Genomic DNA, 18,904 nt, shown 5'->3' on the forward strand with positions numbered 1-18,904 from the left:
AAAATTGAAATGCAGGAATTTGTGAACTGCCTTATTATCAAAGACCAGATGGTGCTCCTTCACTCAAAAAAACCTCTGCCAACTGGAGACTTGGTGGTACCATGACAACTGGTGCAGAGAAATCTTAAGATTCCTCAGATCATCATATATGGGGCCTATCCCAGCATAGAAGGGGATCTCTGGGCAGAGAAGACAACCATTCTCCTCAACCCCCAACTGAGACAGCAAGGGACTGCTTTGGGGAAGAAAGGAAGGAAACCAACCGAAAGGCACTGGATGGATAATCACTATATTTTTTGCAGAATAACTTTCTATTTGGTAATATATATGCTTAAATATTCCCAACTTTTAATATGTACCAGCAACAAGTAGTCAATGTCTTCTACGTTTTTCTCCTCATGTCATCATGTCTGCATCCCTAAAAAGTTCAATGGTAGGGATGGGAGACCTCAGGCCCAGGGCCCAAATGTGCCCCCCCCCCGGCTGCTGCACCTGACTCTTGGAACTCTCCTCAGGCCATATTCCCTCCCAAGGCACAACACTCATCTAGGCTGGTGTGCATTCTCCTTAAATGTTTTTGCCTGGCTAGAAGCTGCCCTTCAACTCTGAAGATGCTTCTTGCTTGACTGGATGGAGGACAGTATTTAAAACAGTAGACTCAGGACAAGAGATCAAGGAATGTCAATGTAAACAGGTATGTCTTCAAAAAAATCATGGAATACCAATGCAGATGGGGCCTCATATTTCAGCAGGGAGTGCATTCTATAGTACTAGGCCCACTGGTGAAAAAGCCTAGCCTCCCGTAACCACAAGGCAATCATTCTTAGGCTGCAGCAAAACTAACCTGCAGAATGATATACAAAGTCTAACTTCTAAAATGAAATTATGAACAACCTAAAATTTATTTCAGCCTGAAATTGGGAAAAATAGGATACAACTGCAAAAGGGATGCTGGGGAAACCTTGGTGATGCTGACAACTAGTATCCTCTGGAATCTGGTTAGCAGAAACTGCTCTCCCCTTACCAACAAAATTTCGTGGAAATTCAATTTCTCACTTCTCTATTTGTTGGGAGCACTTTGCATTAGGATAACCAGAACCAGTCTATTATCATCCAAGTTGGATAGATCTCTTGGTTCCAGATCAGTCTCAAGCACCCTAATGCCAAAGGCTGCAAAAGTATACTTTGAATGACACAGGGAATGAACATGTTGATAGAGGAACAAATGGTGGTTTGCAAATCTGGACTGTAGGAGAGCTGCCCTTAAATATTCAGCAGACTAAATGGAGTTGGAGTTCCTGACTACAGTAGTACCTCAGGTTACATACGCTTCAGGTTACATACGCTTCCGCTAACCCAGAAATAGTACCTCAGGTTAAGAACTTTGCTTCAGGATGAGAACAGAAATCGTGCTCCGGCAGTGTGACAGCAGTAGCAGGCCCCATTAGCTAAAGTGGTGCTTCAGGTTAAGAACAGTTTCAGGTTAAGAACAGACCTCCAGAACGAATTAAGTACTTAATCTGAGGTACCACTGTATTCATGTTTGAGGTTTTTTTGCGGTTGGGGGCATGGAAACATCATTTAACCTTCAGGTGCTTAGGGACCTTGTCCCAAGAGGTTTTCAGAGCAACTAATGTGGGACATGTGGTGCAATTTCTATAGTTTCTACATGTTCTGTAATTACATGTCATTTCCTTAACTTTGTGGCTGATTAGTGCAGGATTCCACAATGCACCATTGTTCTGAATAGAATTTTTTTTTTTAGTTGATGACTAAATCCTGAAGATTTACAGAAGCCCCTTCCCCAAGCTGGTACCTCAGGATAAAATACATTGTTCACTACTGCAAGGCAGGACCTATTTTGGAAATGGGTGGGATTGGTCCTCTGCTTCCATTCTGAATAAAACTGTAGTCTTGCTTATAGCAGCAGGAACAGCTTGATTCCAAATAAACAGCTCTCCCACACCAGCAATGAACCATTTGTTTCAGTGTCTGTCAAAGGTGTCCCACAGAAGGCTGTGTGATCCTGTAACACACAATCCAGTTGCTTGGAGCAGCTATGCACTCGCTTCCTGTTTATTCTCCACTTGGACCTTTTCCTTCTTTTGTGTTTATGACGTAATGATAAAGGCACAAAAATCCTGGCCTTCAAGGTTCTCAGGGGGCTGGGGAATTTCACAGAAATATGGTTAATCTCTCTCGTACAATGACATTTCATCTGTAAAACTACAGAGCTAGCACTCTTCCCATCTGGTGGTATGGCTGACAATTTCCCCTATAATGGGACAAAACCTGGCAATTTTCCCGCAGTGCAAAAGGAGACTGTGATTTTTCATTTTAGAGAGGCAGAAAGCAGAAGGGGTTTCTTCCCCCTCCAGTGACATTTCATTGCTCCCAATATAATGAGAGAGGCTCAAGAGTTTTCTACGGGAAGAGCCATATCCAACCTCTGCAAGTTTCCGAGTTTTCCACGCTGGAAACAAGAGGAAATGTTTCAGTCATTTTGTTCTTATGCCAACAGCAGACCACCAGAAGATAAAGAGAAATTAGACGCTGTGGGTTAAACCACAGAGCCTAGGACTTGCCGATCAGAAGGTCGGCGGTTCGAATCCCCGCAATGGGGTGAGCTCCCGTTGCTCAATCCAGCCTCCTGCCAACCTAGCAGTTCGAAAGCATGTCAAAGTGCAAGTAGATAAATAGGTACTGCTCCGGTGGGAAGGTAAACAGCATTTCCATGCACTGCTCTGGTTCGCCAGAAGTGGCTTAGTCATGCTGGCCACATGACCCGGAAGCTGTACACCAGCTCCCTCGGCCAATAAAGCAAGATGAGCGCGCAACCCCAGTCAGCCACGACTGGACCTAATGGTCAGGGGTCCCTTTACCTTTTTACAGATTTCTAGGGTTGGAACGCATCCAGATTTGTGCTCATCCCTCACCTAGAAAGCATGGGTTTGAGCAGTTTCCCGCTTATCCCATGCTTTCTAGGCATGGGTCTGAGTGGTTTTGGATTTGCCCTGCTGCTTTCCCTGGGAAAATCAGATAAAATTGAGCAAATATCACCTGGAGAAAACCTGTTTGACGTTTGCCCCAATTCAGCAGTGAAGATCAAGTTTTCTTGGGGGAAAGCGGCGGGTCAAGGGCAAGTCTTGATGGTAGTTATGTTGAAAGTCACTTACTGCTATTGGAGTAACCTAGAGCACTGATTTGTGATAATGCTTCTCCCTTGCCAAGGATGGAGCAATGTGGGTGGGTGGAGAAACCTCTAACCTCTGCATGGTTAGAAGGTAGCCTGCTGTACAATTTTGCCTCTGGCTCTGCCCACCACTGGCATGTTATGGTCACTGAAAGGCAGCTGTTATGCCAAAAAAGGCTCCTTGCCTCTGCTGCAGAAAGTATACAGAGCTGCTACGAGGCTCACACTATATGGCAGTACTACTCACAAGGGAATGGTCATTTGGGAGAACCACCACCTCCCATGTAAGTGCTGAAAAAAGGGCTGTTGGTTGCACAAGCCATCATGGAATATCACCTGCCTTATTGCTCATAGTTTGTAGGAAATGAAGATTACATGAAAACTGAAACCCAATCACACTGCAGGAAGAACAATTAGCCACAATAAAAGCCAGACTCTGCAGTTGCTGAGAATACAGGCTTGGTGGGATGTGAAATCCTATCCTTCTAAGGCACTGAAAAAGAGCTCAATAAAATCAGGACTATACACTCCGCCGAGTCTGGTCTGGGACCGTAATAAATTCAATTCAATATGCACTCCGCCACTGGGTGTGTGTGAAGGGGGGGGGGAGTTGGAACTTTTCCAGGAATCTTATCCTTGGCTCTAACGCACCTACCCAGAGGTGCGACCTTGATACTGCTTGAATATCACAGTACAGAAAACCCAGCTATGCTTTTTATGTCGCTGCTGCCTCTACAATGGCCACCTGCCAAGAACGAAACAGTTCTGCAAAGAGTGGCTTCTCTCTAGGAGGCACTCCCAGAACAGCATGGGACAAGGAAGGTTGAGCAAGGGAGTTGCTTTCAAGGCCACAAGCAACGGATTTATCTTGATAACTTTTTAAGGCTACTGCATTACCCACAGTATTGTGGGGTGGTGGTTCAGCCAACACTGCCATATACATGTCGGAAAATTTCTGGGTGGCAGAGTAAGGTAAGGAACATACTTTCTTTGACATAAAGAAACAGATTCATTTGGTACGGCTGTAGATTGTGCACAGAAAGAAGTACATATTTCCAGTTGCATGGTGCATATCCTAAGGCCAACCCACAGCAATGCATTACAGGTATATCCACCTGTGACACGTAACAGAAACACAATTGGAAGGTGCTTCAATACAATCTGCATTTTGATTAAACACAACTAGTTATTAAATATTTCCTTTTGAAAATTCATCTGTAAAGGCCAGAGTCACTTTTTTTTGTTTTGATCCCCAATGAACTGCCTCAATTCCAACTTGCAAGTCTGCTGAACCACAATTGACTGAGGGCCAATGCTTCTGAAGGATAGGGAAAAATCAATATCAGACGTCAAGGGAGAGGTCAAATTGAACTTGTTTTCACAATTGGCTTGTATGCGCTCTAAAGGACACTGCAGCAGCAGCAGAACAAAGAAACAAAGCAAGCCAAGGTCTCCGGTGTTGAAAAAGGGAAGGAAATGAATCCAGCCTGCTTCTTGATGCTTATATTATGAATCTGAGGTGGTACAATAATCAGACACTGGGAGGAAAGAGTGAAAAAATTGTGGCTGTCCAATGAACTCTAGTGATAGATATCAGGATATAATCATACGCTTGGAACAGCCATCTAATTGGGCTTCTGTGACATCTCCCACTAAGTGGAAGCGATAAAGCCGAAGAGGTCATTTTTGTAACCTGGTTATTAGAGGTTAGGGATTGATTCAATAGCAAAAAAAAAAAAAAAGAAAGAAAAACTGCAAGCTACTACAGCATCATGGATGGGAGAAATGGCTATTTTCCTAGGAAAACAGCACCTTTGAGATATAAACTCAGTCAAGAGGAACATGCTCATATTTTGTCTGTACTTTTTGTGGACAAAAGAAAATAAACAAAACATGACAAAACACATGCCAGGAGAATATGCCAATCTAAACAGGAAAACATGCAGCCATTGTGAACCTTATCAGAGTTTGCATAATGGGATCAACATGTGCAAAAGTTAAGGAGGCAGAGAGGTCTTGTTCCGCTTTAGGAAACGGACGTAAGATCATGTGACAAAGGAGATCAGTCATAGAAAAGGGGAAGAAAACTTGTTCCTCACAGAAGTCCTGTTTTAAGTTCAGATGCAGCAATAAGCCAGGCTTTGTCATTAGAGAAATGGGTGATGCCATGCCTCATGCTTGCATGTGCTCTCCTTCCACCTTCCTTCGTGCAAGAGGGTTTGATGCTGGTTTAAGGGCAAGCTATGGTTTCCACAAACCATAGTCTGCTGCATTCAGATGGAATGACAAACAATGGTTTGCAAAAACAGAAGCTAAAGCCTACCACTCTTCCCTTTCAGCATGATGGAAAGAAGGGAACACATCCAACTATAGTCAGGCCACCCCTCTAAAATATAGTTTGTTTACGCAAGACAAGCATTCTGATTCAATTGAATTAGGCTGGTTCGCTGAGATTAAATCCCCCATGGATTCTTGGTTCAGGTATAAGAACAACTTGTTCTACTTTATAAATCCTGAGTCAAAATAATCTAGCTAAAATGACTCAGCCCCTTGAGAAATTCTTTACATAAGGGTTTAATCTGGATTAAAACATCTGTGTAATTTAACGTAGACAAAAATAGTTAAGGATAACTCAACATCTACATAACACTTGTTCAGATTGAAAACCTATTCCAGTTATCCACTTAACTGTAAATCACTACTGGTTTCATTTTCTACTCTCTTTAGCGCATCAACTTGCCAAATTCTTTGAGTATTTCATTTCAACTGCATTGGCATTTTCTCTTATCAAGTGATGCAGGTGGAGCTGTGGTCTAAACCACGGAGCCTCTTGGGCTTGGTGATCAGAAGGTTGGAGGTTTGAATCCACGTGATGGGGTGAGCTCCTGTTGCTGCCTCAGCTTTTGACAACCCAGCAGTTCGAAAGCATACCAGTCCAGGTGGATAAATAGGTAGTGCTGTGGCAAGAAGGTAAACAGCATTTCCGTGAGCTCTGGCACTCATCACAGTGTTGCGTTGCACCAGAAGCGCTTTAGTCATGCTGGCCACATGACCCAGAAAGCTGTCTGCAGACAAACGCCGGCTCCCTTGGCCTGAAAGCGAGATGAGCGCCGCACCCCATAGTCTCCTTTGACTGTCCATGGGTCCTTTACCTTTACCTTCCCTTATTAAAGGGGGAGAGGCACATAACCAAACTGATGTGTGAAAATGTGAGCTGAGTGAGTTCAGAATGTGGTAAAACCATGTCGAACACACTACCCAACAAGCATCTGGCATCTTTGGGACAGCATGGGAATGAACAGTGGGTTGTTACCAGTGGTGGAGTTATAAAGCAGTCACACAACCACATCACCACATACTGAACTCTACATGGATACGGTCAACCCCTATTTTCAACATACCAATTTGAGAATGTGATTTGATCTTTTATGTCAGGTGTGGGGAACCTTTACTAAGACTGAGGGCTGCATTCCATCATGAGCAATCTTCTCGTGGTCACATGCCAATGGTGGGCAGGGCTAGAGGCGAAGGTGGTTGGAGCAAAGTGTGCAACTTTTACCTTTGCTTAGGAGGCTACATTCCAGCCATGAAAATGTCTGAGGTTTCCACACACACACTCCACCCATGCAAGCAAGAGGCATTATCACAGCTGAGTGGCACATTCCGCCCAGGCAAATGTACTTGAAGAGGACGCAAAGCAGGGCCAGTGCAAGGAGTGGCCTGGGAGGTGGGGTGTGTCCTGATGGCCGGGCAGAGATGCCTGCAGGGCTGTACTTGCCACCCAGGCTACAGGTTCTCCATCTCTGCTTTAGTAGCTACATTCATCTTAGTTGTTATAGAAAATAGTGTATGACCTGCAATTTAATATCACCATTTCTGATTTGCAAAACCACCACATTAATAATTAAAAGCTGACTCCCAAACTGGAAGCACTCTTCAGATGGCAAGAAATGGAAAAAATGGGCTTTGGATTAAATTTTGAGGATCAGAATAACTTAGTTCAAAACCAATCTCTCTCTCCTGTCCTTTTAAAAAGCAATTAGCTGAATCTTTGCAAGAGATTTATTTCAATTCTGGCTGGAAAAGGCATCAGGCGGGGCCTTATAGCAATTGCACATCTCTTGTTCAGGGGGACAGAAAGCAATGGTGTGGGTCCCGTTCCCCATGCATTAAAGCAACTATTCATAAAATGCTTTGCCATTCCCTCCGCCTTCCACACCCAGGGATTTCCCATGTACTTTGAGCTTTCAGTTTGACATTAAGATATCTGAGAACCCAGTGAACCAGAAACTGAAGTGAGGTCTGGGTGTTACTCATTCTGGCAGGAGGGTAAGGTTCGGTTGTACAGAGATATAAACAGCACCAAGGTAAAATGCATGCTGCTCTTACTTTGGCAATCACAGCAGGAAGAGGATATATTCTGTTCACTTCCAGCTGGTAATACTTTGTGTCAGAAGTAAGCTTGATAACTGATTACTAAGAAAAAACTAAGGTTTCTTCTCTCCCCCCCCCAATAGACCTGCCATTGAGATATATATTTTTATATAAAATAAGTACAAATCCTATTTTCTCATTCATCCTTCCGTGGGCCAAAATATACTCACATTTGGAGTGCCTGTCACACAGGGCGGACGCTCGCATGTCGCACAGTCTTATTGTCCCCTTGCTGCTGCTGTAGACAAAGGTGTTGCAGTGGTGCGGATGGAACTCTGCAGCCGTAATCACTTCTGTCAGCTCCTCCATGTTTGCTGGTTTTATATCTACAATATCTGGCAGAAGTGAATCAAGGCAGAACAAACAGCACAGAGCAGGAGGCCTAACATGATGTCCCAAGGAAGTGGGGAGGAGACAAGAGACTGCCATATATCTGGACTGGGGAGACCTGGGTGGAACTCACTTCTCGTTTGTGAATCTGAAACTGGGCCAACTACTAACCTTCTGAGTAACATACCTGAGATGTTATGAGGATAGAAGGGGATAAGAGAAGTTATCGCCTACCTCTCTGGGTGCCTGCATGTTAGCTCATTTACACTAAGCTATGGCTTGGTTTAATGTTATGTGTAAATGAGGGCAAACTGTGCATATTTATTTGTTTATATTTTGTTTATCAAAATATGTATATATTGCAGTTTCACAAAAATACTGGAGTGGTATACAACAATTATAAAAGCAATGAAAACATGCAAAAACAAATTAAAACCATAGATCACTGACTACTGCAAGATAAATATGATCTGCACAAGGCCGGTGGTATAGGAAAGTTTCCAGATTGTCCACTGGAAGAGTTTTCCATAGGACTAGGCAAGTAACATGAAAGGCTCAGTTTCGTGTTGACATCAGATGAATCTCACCAACTTGGGGGACAAATATCAACGCTTCAACAGATGTTCTCAGGTGTGATATAAGAATTCAGGTGGTCCTTAAGGTACCCTGGATCCACGTTATTCAGGGTTTTATAAATTATTACCAGAAATTTATACTTGGCTAGGTAGTGCAGATGCTTTAATAAAAGTGTAACATGCTGTCAATCAACTGCCCCCACCAGCAGTTTAGTTGCTGCACTTTGGACTACAACTCCCTGCCAGTCCGACTGAGCTGATGCAAGTTGTAGTCCAAAACATCAGGAATATGGTAGCTTGGCAAAGTATGGTCTAGACCAAATCCTTCTCTAGCTCCGTCCCTTTCAGTTGGAATGTTGTGCATATTATCAAGTCTCTTATGCATCCTCATGCTGTAACATGCTGTGGTGCTAGAAAGAACACTCATTCAAAGCACGTTGCTTTATCTGCCATCAACCATGTGCTAGGTGATTGACTCAAAATGAATCCTAACTCATTAGTCAACTAGGTTGCCCCCTGGCTGATGGTAGGCGCACAATGGATTTTCTATTTCAGAAAGCAAAATCAATCTGTAACACCATGGGCAATCATCTGAGGAAAATAACCAGACTAGTCAGATGAAATAAAAGGCCGAGGTAAGTCACATAAATACCAGCCACTTGCTCTCACAAAAACAAGTTATTAGCTCCTACTTTTCTCGTTTCCTGGATTTTCTTTGTTGCTTATATCCGAGCAGACACTCTCCATTCTCTGCTAGTTGCCCTGGCATATGGAAGCTATCCTCAGTGGGATTGTATTTTGGTAATTATAAATGTCCACTGCAAGGAGGCGAAAAACCCCAGCTCAGTCACCAAAACCTTACAATTTACCAGTAACCATGCTTTAACTGGGATAGGGCAACTACTTTATGACATTCATGACCTTAATGACTCAACAAAATAGCAAGCTGTCTATCATTAAGTGTCTCCTTCCTTCTTTTCCTCTTACCAAATATTTTAGTTTGGCATACATTAACAAAATTGTTCCTCAAAGTGACAGCCTCATTGGTCTCGTTTGCACCTAATGCTATACTATGTTTAATATCAACCAAAGTTAATAAATCATGGTTTAGTGTCATGTGCGAATGAGGCCACTGGCTCCACAGAACAAAGGAATTCCTCTGATCAGGCTAAAGTCCAATTAGTTTAACAAAAAATGCTTTTCAAATATGGTTTTCCTTAACAGGCCAAGAAATTGATTCTCTCTGGTTTCCCATGATGCATGAGCCTAGGTCAAGAACTGAGGTGGTGGGAGTCAGGGCATGCAACTGTTTCTAGAGACCACTGGTTGAAATGGAGGTGGATTAGAACATGGAACTATAACAACTCCTTGTCTGTTGTGAGTCTCCAGTATTGAATGAAAGTGAATGGGAGACCATTTGATTATAAGGGATTGGACACAAGGTTTCATTTCTAGAAGCCCATCTCCTGATCTTCCCTCCCTCCCTTAAACAAAAGTCTTTGCTGGTGAAGAAGGGTCTATAAGCCCTTGCCTAGAATATGCATTAGTTGTATCCTATGCAATCATGTCCTGACCACACTGGAACACGGTGAAGTGAGAATCATCTGGGAAGGAAGACCTACTAATAATGCCCATGGGTATTACTAACCTGACCCCCCCTTCATTCCAGGAAGCACCAGGAACGGCTTAAGCAGGCTACGTTTCATCACATGGCCTGCCCAGGTTCCTTTGTTAGAACTGCATTAAACAGGTGATCACAATTCCACAATCTTTTCTGCCTACTCACTCTGGTCAGCTAATTTCCTACTATATCTGCTTGGCTATCATCACATGATAACCCTCCATTATCCAGGCTTTCTTTTGTTCACAGTCTACTCATTCTCCACTGAAACTTGGCTAATTTATTGTGTTAATTACAGGGCAATGCTATGCGTGTTCATTCAGAAGAAATTCCCACTGTATCCAGTGGGGTTTAACTCCCTAGTCACTGTGTTTAATACTGTATCCTTAATTTCCTTTCCAGTATGGGAGAAAGATATTTCCTGACCTTGCCCCATCCTGATAACTTCACAGCTCCACAGAAACCTCTCTGGGTTCCCACCTATTCCTCCCCTTTTCACACCTCCATAAACCTGTAGTCCTGGGAGAATGAAGCGCATATGCACAGAAAACATGTAAAAAGCAGGGCAATGAAAGACTATGAGGGCTAACGAGAGTTATATCACCAATTCATAACACACTGAAGCAAAGGGCAGAATCTGTACACTGACACCAGCTTCACCAACAATTGATCTTTAGAGGAGATAAAATGTCTTTTCAATACAGAATTGGAGCAAAATTAAGATTGTGGCTAGAAATGTTTTGAGCGTTCCCTGATTCCAATAAAAATAAAATAAAGAGCAGCACCCCATACAAAAAAACAGGACAGAATATATCCAGGATGCAATGTGGTGCTTTCAGACCATATTATTTCCAAGCAAAATAACAGGAAATCTGTCTGTCTTGGGGTATTTTTTAGTCTCACAGGGATGTTTGCATCCACACTAATTAAAACTCAGCCTGTGCTTCTTTATTGATTTTAGTGCAAGGAAAGCTAGCAGCTAAAGTAACTGCTTACTTTCAGATTACAACCGTTTGCTTTGGTTCAAGATGGAAGAGTTATGATTCCTGCCCCCTGCAACCCCAACCCAAGGGACAAAATGAAGCAGTTTTAAAAAATAGCCAAGGCATCACACTAGAAAAGCTTTCCAATAATTGCTGCCGGGGTTGGTTTTTTTCAATTCTTCACATTTCGATCCAAGATAGAATCACAGATGGACACAATTGTAAGATTCAGGGTATTTATTGGTATTTTTTTCTCAGCTGGCCTTACCATTCAGAGAAAAAGCCCTGGTAAGTGCAGATGATCTTTTGATGATTGGCTCCCTCAGTCATTGCTCTGAGATGGTGGCCACTGATGTCAAGCAGTTTTAGATTTCACACTACAAAAACCCCAGCATGGGCCAATTCTGTTGGCTTTGTGAAGCCTTAGTGTGGATAAAGGGGAGGAGGAGGGAAAAGCACAGAGGCATTCTTTGCCCCATACGGAAAACAAATTAAGTTCCTGCTGCTAACAGGGGCGAATGGGAGGTTAGGAACATCCTTCTCCTGTAGGGATTACTGGGAAAATGTGGCTGTGTGAAAAATACTTTCCTTAATGTAGCATTATATGATGGGGAAATTGAATAGTTGGATATACCACTCTCCTCATCTTCTCATAAATGAAACTTGTGTTTCAGAGAGATAAGGGATCCAATTCACTGGGGCATGTCCCCCTACACAGTCCTATTGGAATGAGCATGTGACTTTCCACCCTTATTGATAAATTTAAAAACTAGAGAATCGCCAGGTCCAGATAGCATCTACCCCAAAATCATTAAAGAACTCAAATGTTAAATTGCTGATTTAACAAAGCTATGGAACTTTACCCTAATATTAGCATCTGTAACCAGAGGGGCAGGAAGTGGGAAATGAAAGTTACATGCCATTCGGTTTAACATCTATTCCAGGCAAGTTTATGGAAACAATTTTAAAAGACAAAACGTTCAAGTATATAGGAGAAAATGTGCTGGAAAAGAGTCAACATGGCTTCTGCAAACCATCTCTCTAACCTTTAAAATTGTTTGAAAGGGTAAGCAAGCAGGCTGATAGAAGTGACCTGGTAGACACTGTGTATTGGTCTTCCAAAAAGCTTTTTGATAAATGCCTTCATCAAAGCCTTCTGAGTAAACCAAGCAGTCATGGAATAAATGGATGGGTCCTCTTATAGTACGGTAACTGGTTAAAAGAACAAAAAGCAGAGATTAGGCATAAATGGACAGTTCTCCCAATGGAGGGATCTGAGAAGTTCCACAAGGATCAATATTGAGGTTGGAGCTTTTTGAGCTTATTCATAAATTACATGAATAGTGAGGTGTCCAAGTATACTTATGACTTTGAATTATTGTGGATTGTCAAAACAAAACAAAACAAAACAAAAGGATTGTGAAGAGCCCCAAAATGAATTCATCAAACTGAGTGAATAGACAATAATATTGCAAGTACAGTTCAACAGTGAGGCACACTGAGGCAAAAAATATATATCCTAATCTCTACACACTGATGAGGTTTGAACTGACAGTGATTGATCAGGAAAGAGACCTTGGAGTCATGGTGGATACCTTGATGGAAATATTGGCGCAGGATGTGGCAGCTATGAAAAAGGTGAAGTCCATGTTATGGATAATTAGGAAAAAGTTTGGGGAAATATGCACTCCAAGATCAGAGGAAGCACATCTCTGAATACTAGTTGCTGGGGAGTAACCAACAAGGCATCAGACACCCCCAGGCAAGCACAAACGGCAACCTATTCTATTGGTGGCAACAGAATGCTTCTTTCAAGCCCGATTTCAGCTGGGAGGGGGTGGGGCAGAGTAGGCTACAGGCACCAGGAAACCAGGCAACACGTTGGCAATCCTTGCTTTAATAAATCTCTCAACCTCCTAGCTGCAAGACTGGAGTAAGAAACACTGACTTGTATTATAGTGTTGCACACCAGAGCACAAGAAGCTGCCTTATACTGAGTCAGACTTACTGGTCAATCTCAGTATTATCTACCCTGACTGGTAGCTGCTCTCCAGAGTTTCAGACAGGCATATTCCCCGCCCTACCTGGAGATACTGGGGCATTCTGCACTCTGAATCTGTGACCTGCTGCATACACAGCAGATGCTTGACCACTGAGCTACAGCCCTTCCCCTTGTGCTAAGTTTATTATGTGTGTGAAATACTTCGAATGTTCAATAAATATTAACGTTCATGGCAAAACCATATGAAACACTTTCTTCCAGTGACAGTCAATTTAGAGAGGTTTCCCATCCCTGGTCTGCATGTGCAATGCTTCCTCACCACTGTCATGTTGGTGATGTTCTGGTTTCAAGCTGCTTCAGCCAAACGGGAGGGAAATAATCTGGTGAAAGTGTGAAAAAGCAGTGCACTGTCTGTCCATAGATTCCAAGTTTTGCTAATACTGTACACTTCAGTACCTGCCTGTAATATCTATGCTGCCAGTCTTCTTGTCAGCTGGAAGGATGGTCCTTCAATTAAAATCACAAGCCGGGAAACCAAGAAATATGGGCTCTTTTCCCAGCCTAGCAAAGAATCCCCTTGGCTGCATTATTGCATTACTACTGATATGGCACGGAATCTTTTATCCTTACTTTGCTTTCATTGAACACTGTATCACTCACCACAGTTTAGCAAGGGGAAGGACGTGGGAGTGAAATCAATGCATAGGAAGAAAGCAGCAAGTATACACATCGCATGCAAAGTCAATGGCAGAGCTCAGAATGAAAATAATATTAACAGGTGTGATTTAATTTTGCCTACAGAGACGCTTTGATTTAGCTTCTCAAGCCATGCAACTTTACAGCAGCCTCAATGACCAATGAGACTACTCTGGAGGAAGTGGTTTTAGTGGATCTAGCTTCTCTAGAAAGTTAAAATTTGATTTATTTTGGACTTTGCACAAATGATGTTTCAGGTATGTCAGATGGCATTATTATCATGGACCTATAGGAAAATTTGTCAATCTGTATTGATTTACTTAAAATATTTTGCCACGAATGCGCACAGAGGTTTTGTGACATGCACCATATCTGAATTAGGATGAACCTCCTCCCTCGGCATAATTTTCACTTACAACTCAAGAAGGATTTCATCCTGGCTCTCTAAGGGACAAAAGGCAGGTTCATTAATCCACTGTATGCTTCTGCCCCGGGGGATATTGAGACCTTGTTAAATAGACTCTGCACTTGACCAAGGAAGGAGCTGTCGGCACACATGACACAGTTCTGATATTGAAAATGTTAAGCTCATTGACTTCAGTGGGAATAACTGGACATAAATAGCTTGGAAATTGCAAATCCCTGAACTCACCATGCACACGCAAATAAATAAGCAAATAATATAAATATGCTAACCAATACAAATCAGTGGCAGAGCACCTGCTTTGCAAGCAGATGGTGGCATTTAAATCCTTTGTGTGTCCAGGTAAGGCTCCTATCTGAAACCCAGGGATGCCATTGCCAGTCAGTATAGAGTAGGGATGAAAAACCTCTGGCCCTCCAGATGTTCATAGATTGCAACCCCCACTGTCTCTAACCACTGGCCATCTTGCCTGAGACTGATGGGAGCTGGAGTCTAGCCACATCTGGAGGGCCAGGGATTTTCAATCCCCAGTGCAGATCATCTTGAACTAGACAGGCTGACCATCTGAGTCAGCATAAGCTTCCTATGGCTACCCCACACATTTAAATGGACTCAGCGGATAGGTTGATATTATGGTGACAATGACAATGGGCCAACAATGATTTTCCCCCTAACAGCTTTGTCTTAGATTTCAGTAAATAAGTGAGACTTCACTTTTAGTCGGTTCTTTCTGGAAACATCTAATGGGCCATGGCTGGCCCGAGACGTTTTGGCACCTGAGGCAAACCACCAAGAAGGAGGGTGTGAGCGAAGATCTACTTCAGGAATAAGGGGGGAGGGAAATAAAGATTGGCATTGGGATCTGTTGCCTCTGCAGATCCTGCAGCCTGAGGCGGTCGCATCACCTTGCCTCATGTGCTGGCCCTGCACGAACCAAAGATGTGCTCTCCCAGAACCTTATTTTGCAAGGAATTTTGTGCATACACAAGGATGCAAAATGTAACTAGCCAAGTTAGATTGAATTTATTGATTTTATTTGGTACATTTTTGTGCATGATTGTTGTGTTCCCTTGTGTTCCCTTAAATATATTTTGACACTTGGCCTTAATTATAATAGGAAAATTATCTTAACAATATTTTGTTAAGTTCTGTGTCCTCTGGCCCTAAACTCAAGGCATCTCTCTTTATTTTCCCTGGAACTGGGCTAAAGAGAGGGGAAATAGATGGACGGGCTAGGGTGTGACAGGAAATTCATCCTGTCTGTTGGCAGCCCCTATTAAGTCTTCTATTTTTGGAGGGGGACCACTTAATATGAACTTCCCCTCCAGATTTAAATACCTGGGTTTAACTGAATAGGTCTCTGCCATCACATCTACATAGTGCTTTACGCAAAGGAGGCACATCTACTTCATAGGAGCTTTCCCCTGACTCCAGAAATATGCCAGTGTAGTCCTGTAGTGGGAAAAGTCTTTTGATCATCAGTACCAGAAGAAACGGATGAGCCTTTCCCTCAGTCCAGTGCCAGGGATCTTTCACGGGATCCCATGCACCAGTGGAGCACAGAATTGGGCTGTTAGATTTTAGCTTCTCTTTCATCACATTTTCAGACTGGAAATTAGTTATGCATTTTAAAGAACCAATTTGTTCTTGCAAATGAATAATAGATGGGCCCAACATGAAATGTGCTGGGTTTGTGAGCACATGTTGTTTAGATGGGAATGCTTAACAGGACACACACACACACAGAGAGTGATAACATAGTTTAAAAGGGCCATGTTGTGCAAGAAGTGCAGGCTTTCTGCAGTTAATGTGTAATGCAGGCTCACCCAACTTATGCTGTATCCAGCCAAATGTGGCTTAATAAATGTCCTGCTTCTTCTGCCTGCATAAAAAACACCCTGAACATTTACCAAGCTGAAGGTGTGTCCCCTAAACTACAACTCCATAGACATGCCCACTGCATAACTGGAGACGTAAGCATGGGCACACATGCATCAACACTTGCACACTTACTATTGCAAACATTAGTGGAAGGCCCATGCAAATAAACTGCCATGTTAAGTGTGAAGCAATTCTAAATTGACCAGAATTTGGAGGAGAGGGTAACAAGAGAAAAAGGGGAAATTATTAACTTCCCCAGTGTAACCCTCTTCTAAAATAAAAATGCATTTCCCTTGCTGTCAAAACCAACTTAAATATAAAAAATGGGCAAAGACAAGGGTTTTCAAATACATTCCTTACCCAGAGAAGCTGCAATTCTAAAAATAGCTCTGAGGAATATGCATAATGCCTTCACTATTTAGTAATTAGCAATTGGCCCTGCACACATCATGCTATATAACTGCTAAGCACATCATCGTCATCGTATTGCAAGTGCTTAGCTTTGTCTGGATCACACATATTATCCACTACAGATTTTTCACTCTACGAGGAAGAAGCAATTGGCAATTTTGCAACTGTCCACTATTCTCCAGTGCACAGAATTCAAGTAGGCATCTATACACTCAAATCTGTAATAACCAGGGAGACACTTTAGGGAAGGGACAGGATTTGTCACATGCTGACAGGTTCCATCTATGGCTCACTGACAGACCAGAAGGCTTCCTTCATTTAAAATATGCCATGTTGATGGGGTGGGCTTAGTCATGCTGGCCACATGACTCAGAAGCTCTATGCCGGCTCCCTCGGCCAATAAAGCGAGATGAGCGCCGCAACCCCAGAGTCGGTCACGACTGGACCTAATGGTCAGGGGCCCCTTTACCTTTAAACTCACAGCAACCCACTGTTGGCTGATGCAGGTTGCAATGCCACAAGAAATGAACAGCAGAGCTGTTTGCCTATGGGAAAGCATGCCATGTTATAATATTCAACTACCCCAGAGTGTCAACTTACTCGTGTGTGCTAGATGGGACATATCTTCAGCTGACCCAAAATTACACAGGTTGTGTAATAGCTTTAAAGCAGGGTTTCTGAAAACCCTGCAGAACCTGCCAAGTTTAACTGAAAATTCTGCAGTGGGAGACTGCTAAACAAAGTGCAAGCAATAAATGAAAGGATAGATCAAAACGCTTAATTGGTTCCTTTGCATCAATGCTGTATTTGCATGTCTCTCTGGATGCATCATCATCTTTTTATAGCAGGGATGAAGAAGCTGTGGCCCTCCAGATGTTACTGGACTCCAACTCCCATCAGCCCCAGCCAGCATGGCCAATGGGCAGGGGTGATGGGAGTTGTGGCCCAGTAGCATCTGTGGAGTCCTGGGTTAGCCACCCTTGAAGAGTGTGTGTGTGTGTGTGTGTGTGTGTGTGTGTGTGTGTGTGTGTATTTCCCCTGAAGGGACCCAAGTGAAATGTGAGGTGTTGTGGTTAAAAGCAGTTCAGGCGAGAAAGGGAGGCTGCAGACTAAACTGCAGGATTGTGAAAGGGAAAGGTGAAGCGTTTTGCATCCAGGCTAAGCCAACATCCCACTGCTACAGAAAAGGTCTATTATAGCAACAGAATCATAGCAGGCTTCAAGCTGCACAGTTCAAACAAAAGCACACCACGTTCCCAGCTCTCTGACTTGGCATGGTGAAATCACGATTGCTTCAAGTGCATACTTACACCCCCATCCTACCGATATTTCAAGAGGCACCCAGGGCCATGAAAATTAGACCTCACATCCTAGTTAAAAGCTGGGTGCCTTTTAGTTTGTCCTTCCCAACTGTTCCCTGGCAACTCTTATTATCCCTTTGGCTTCTTTTCACCACAACTACTGCTGGATCAGGGCGTGCTGAATTTTTCAACTTTCAACTTCCAAAAATGAGGGGTTCTAAAAGGTTGTGACGTGACTTGGGATTCAAAAGATATTTTGGTTAAATTAATATAGTTTTGCTTGATAAGTGAAATGTGTGTAAAATTGCATAGAAATAATTAAAAATGGCTGCCAAGTATTTGCAGTTATATTATTATTATTATTATTATTATTAGGCATTACCTGATATCTTCATAAGGTAAAATTAATATCTTTGGTTTTCTGAAAACAGTTTCTATGCTTTTTAATCAAATGTAGCTTTACCAAACTAAATGTTGTCCGAAGTAACAGCAGATTTGAATTCCTCACACCCCAAAACATACTTTTAAGACCCCTCACTGAATAAATTTGCAAAAATTGTTTCACCACCTAAAATGGCACACTCATGGCTGCCTCATGGCGTGACCGTACTGTGGCTTCTGAGGAAGAGATTAAGAACAATAACTTAACAATAGTGATCAGGCAAATCCTCAGCACATTGTCTAGAATAAGAAAATTCAAAAATGCACACACAAACACGGTGTGCACTTATGAACAAACCAAGCACTGGGTGCTTCCTCCCTGCCCCCCATGGCTGGTAAAGGAAACCTACATTTTATCTGCTTACTTGAGAGCAGCATTGTTTGAGAGAGCAATAGATGGTATTCTAGCAATGTTTTGGGCACACCTGATGTAATTATTGCCACAAGTCCTATTATTATTCCAGTTGTGGCTTTATAAAGGTGACTGGCACGGCCTCATTTGCATGCCTGGTTCCAGCAGCCTGTCACATATCTGTAGCATGCAATGAAAGCTACCTATTAATATTTCTTCTCCACATGCTCCCTAAAGGCACCTGTCTTCTAAATTACACC

At 42.7% G+C, this 18,904-nt stretch overlaps 1 protein-coding gene across 4 annotated transcripts in view; it reads right to left on the reverse strand.

Annotated features, from left to right (window-relative positions):
* The window catches only part of PPP2R2B (protein phosphatase 2 regulatory subunit Bbeta), a 267,466-nt gene that overhangs the window by 17,177 nt on the left and 231,385 nt on the right, over nucleotides 1-18,904 (reverse strand). For all 4 annotated transcript variants that reach the window (XM_081181030.1, XM_081181031.1, XM_081181032.1 and 1 more), the window contains one exon: nucleotides 7,798-7,962. In XM_081181030.1, the coding sequence (XP_081037156.1) occupies nucleotides 7,798-7,962 (165 nt within the window). The remainder of the gene's footprint in view (nucleotides 1-7,797; nucleotides 7,963-18,904) is intronic.

The sequence above is a fragment of the Podarcis bocagei genome, assembly GCF_964188305.1.
Source record: "Podarcis bocagei genome assembly, chromosome: 2".
Taxonomy (NCBI): domain Eukaryota; kingdom Metazoa; phylum Chordata; class Lepidosauria; order Squamata; family Lacertidae; genus Podarcis; species Podarcis bocagei.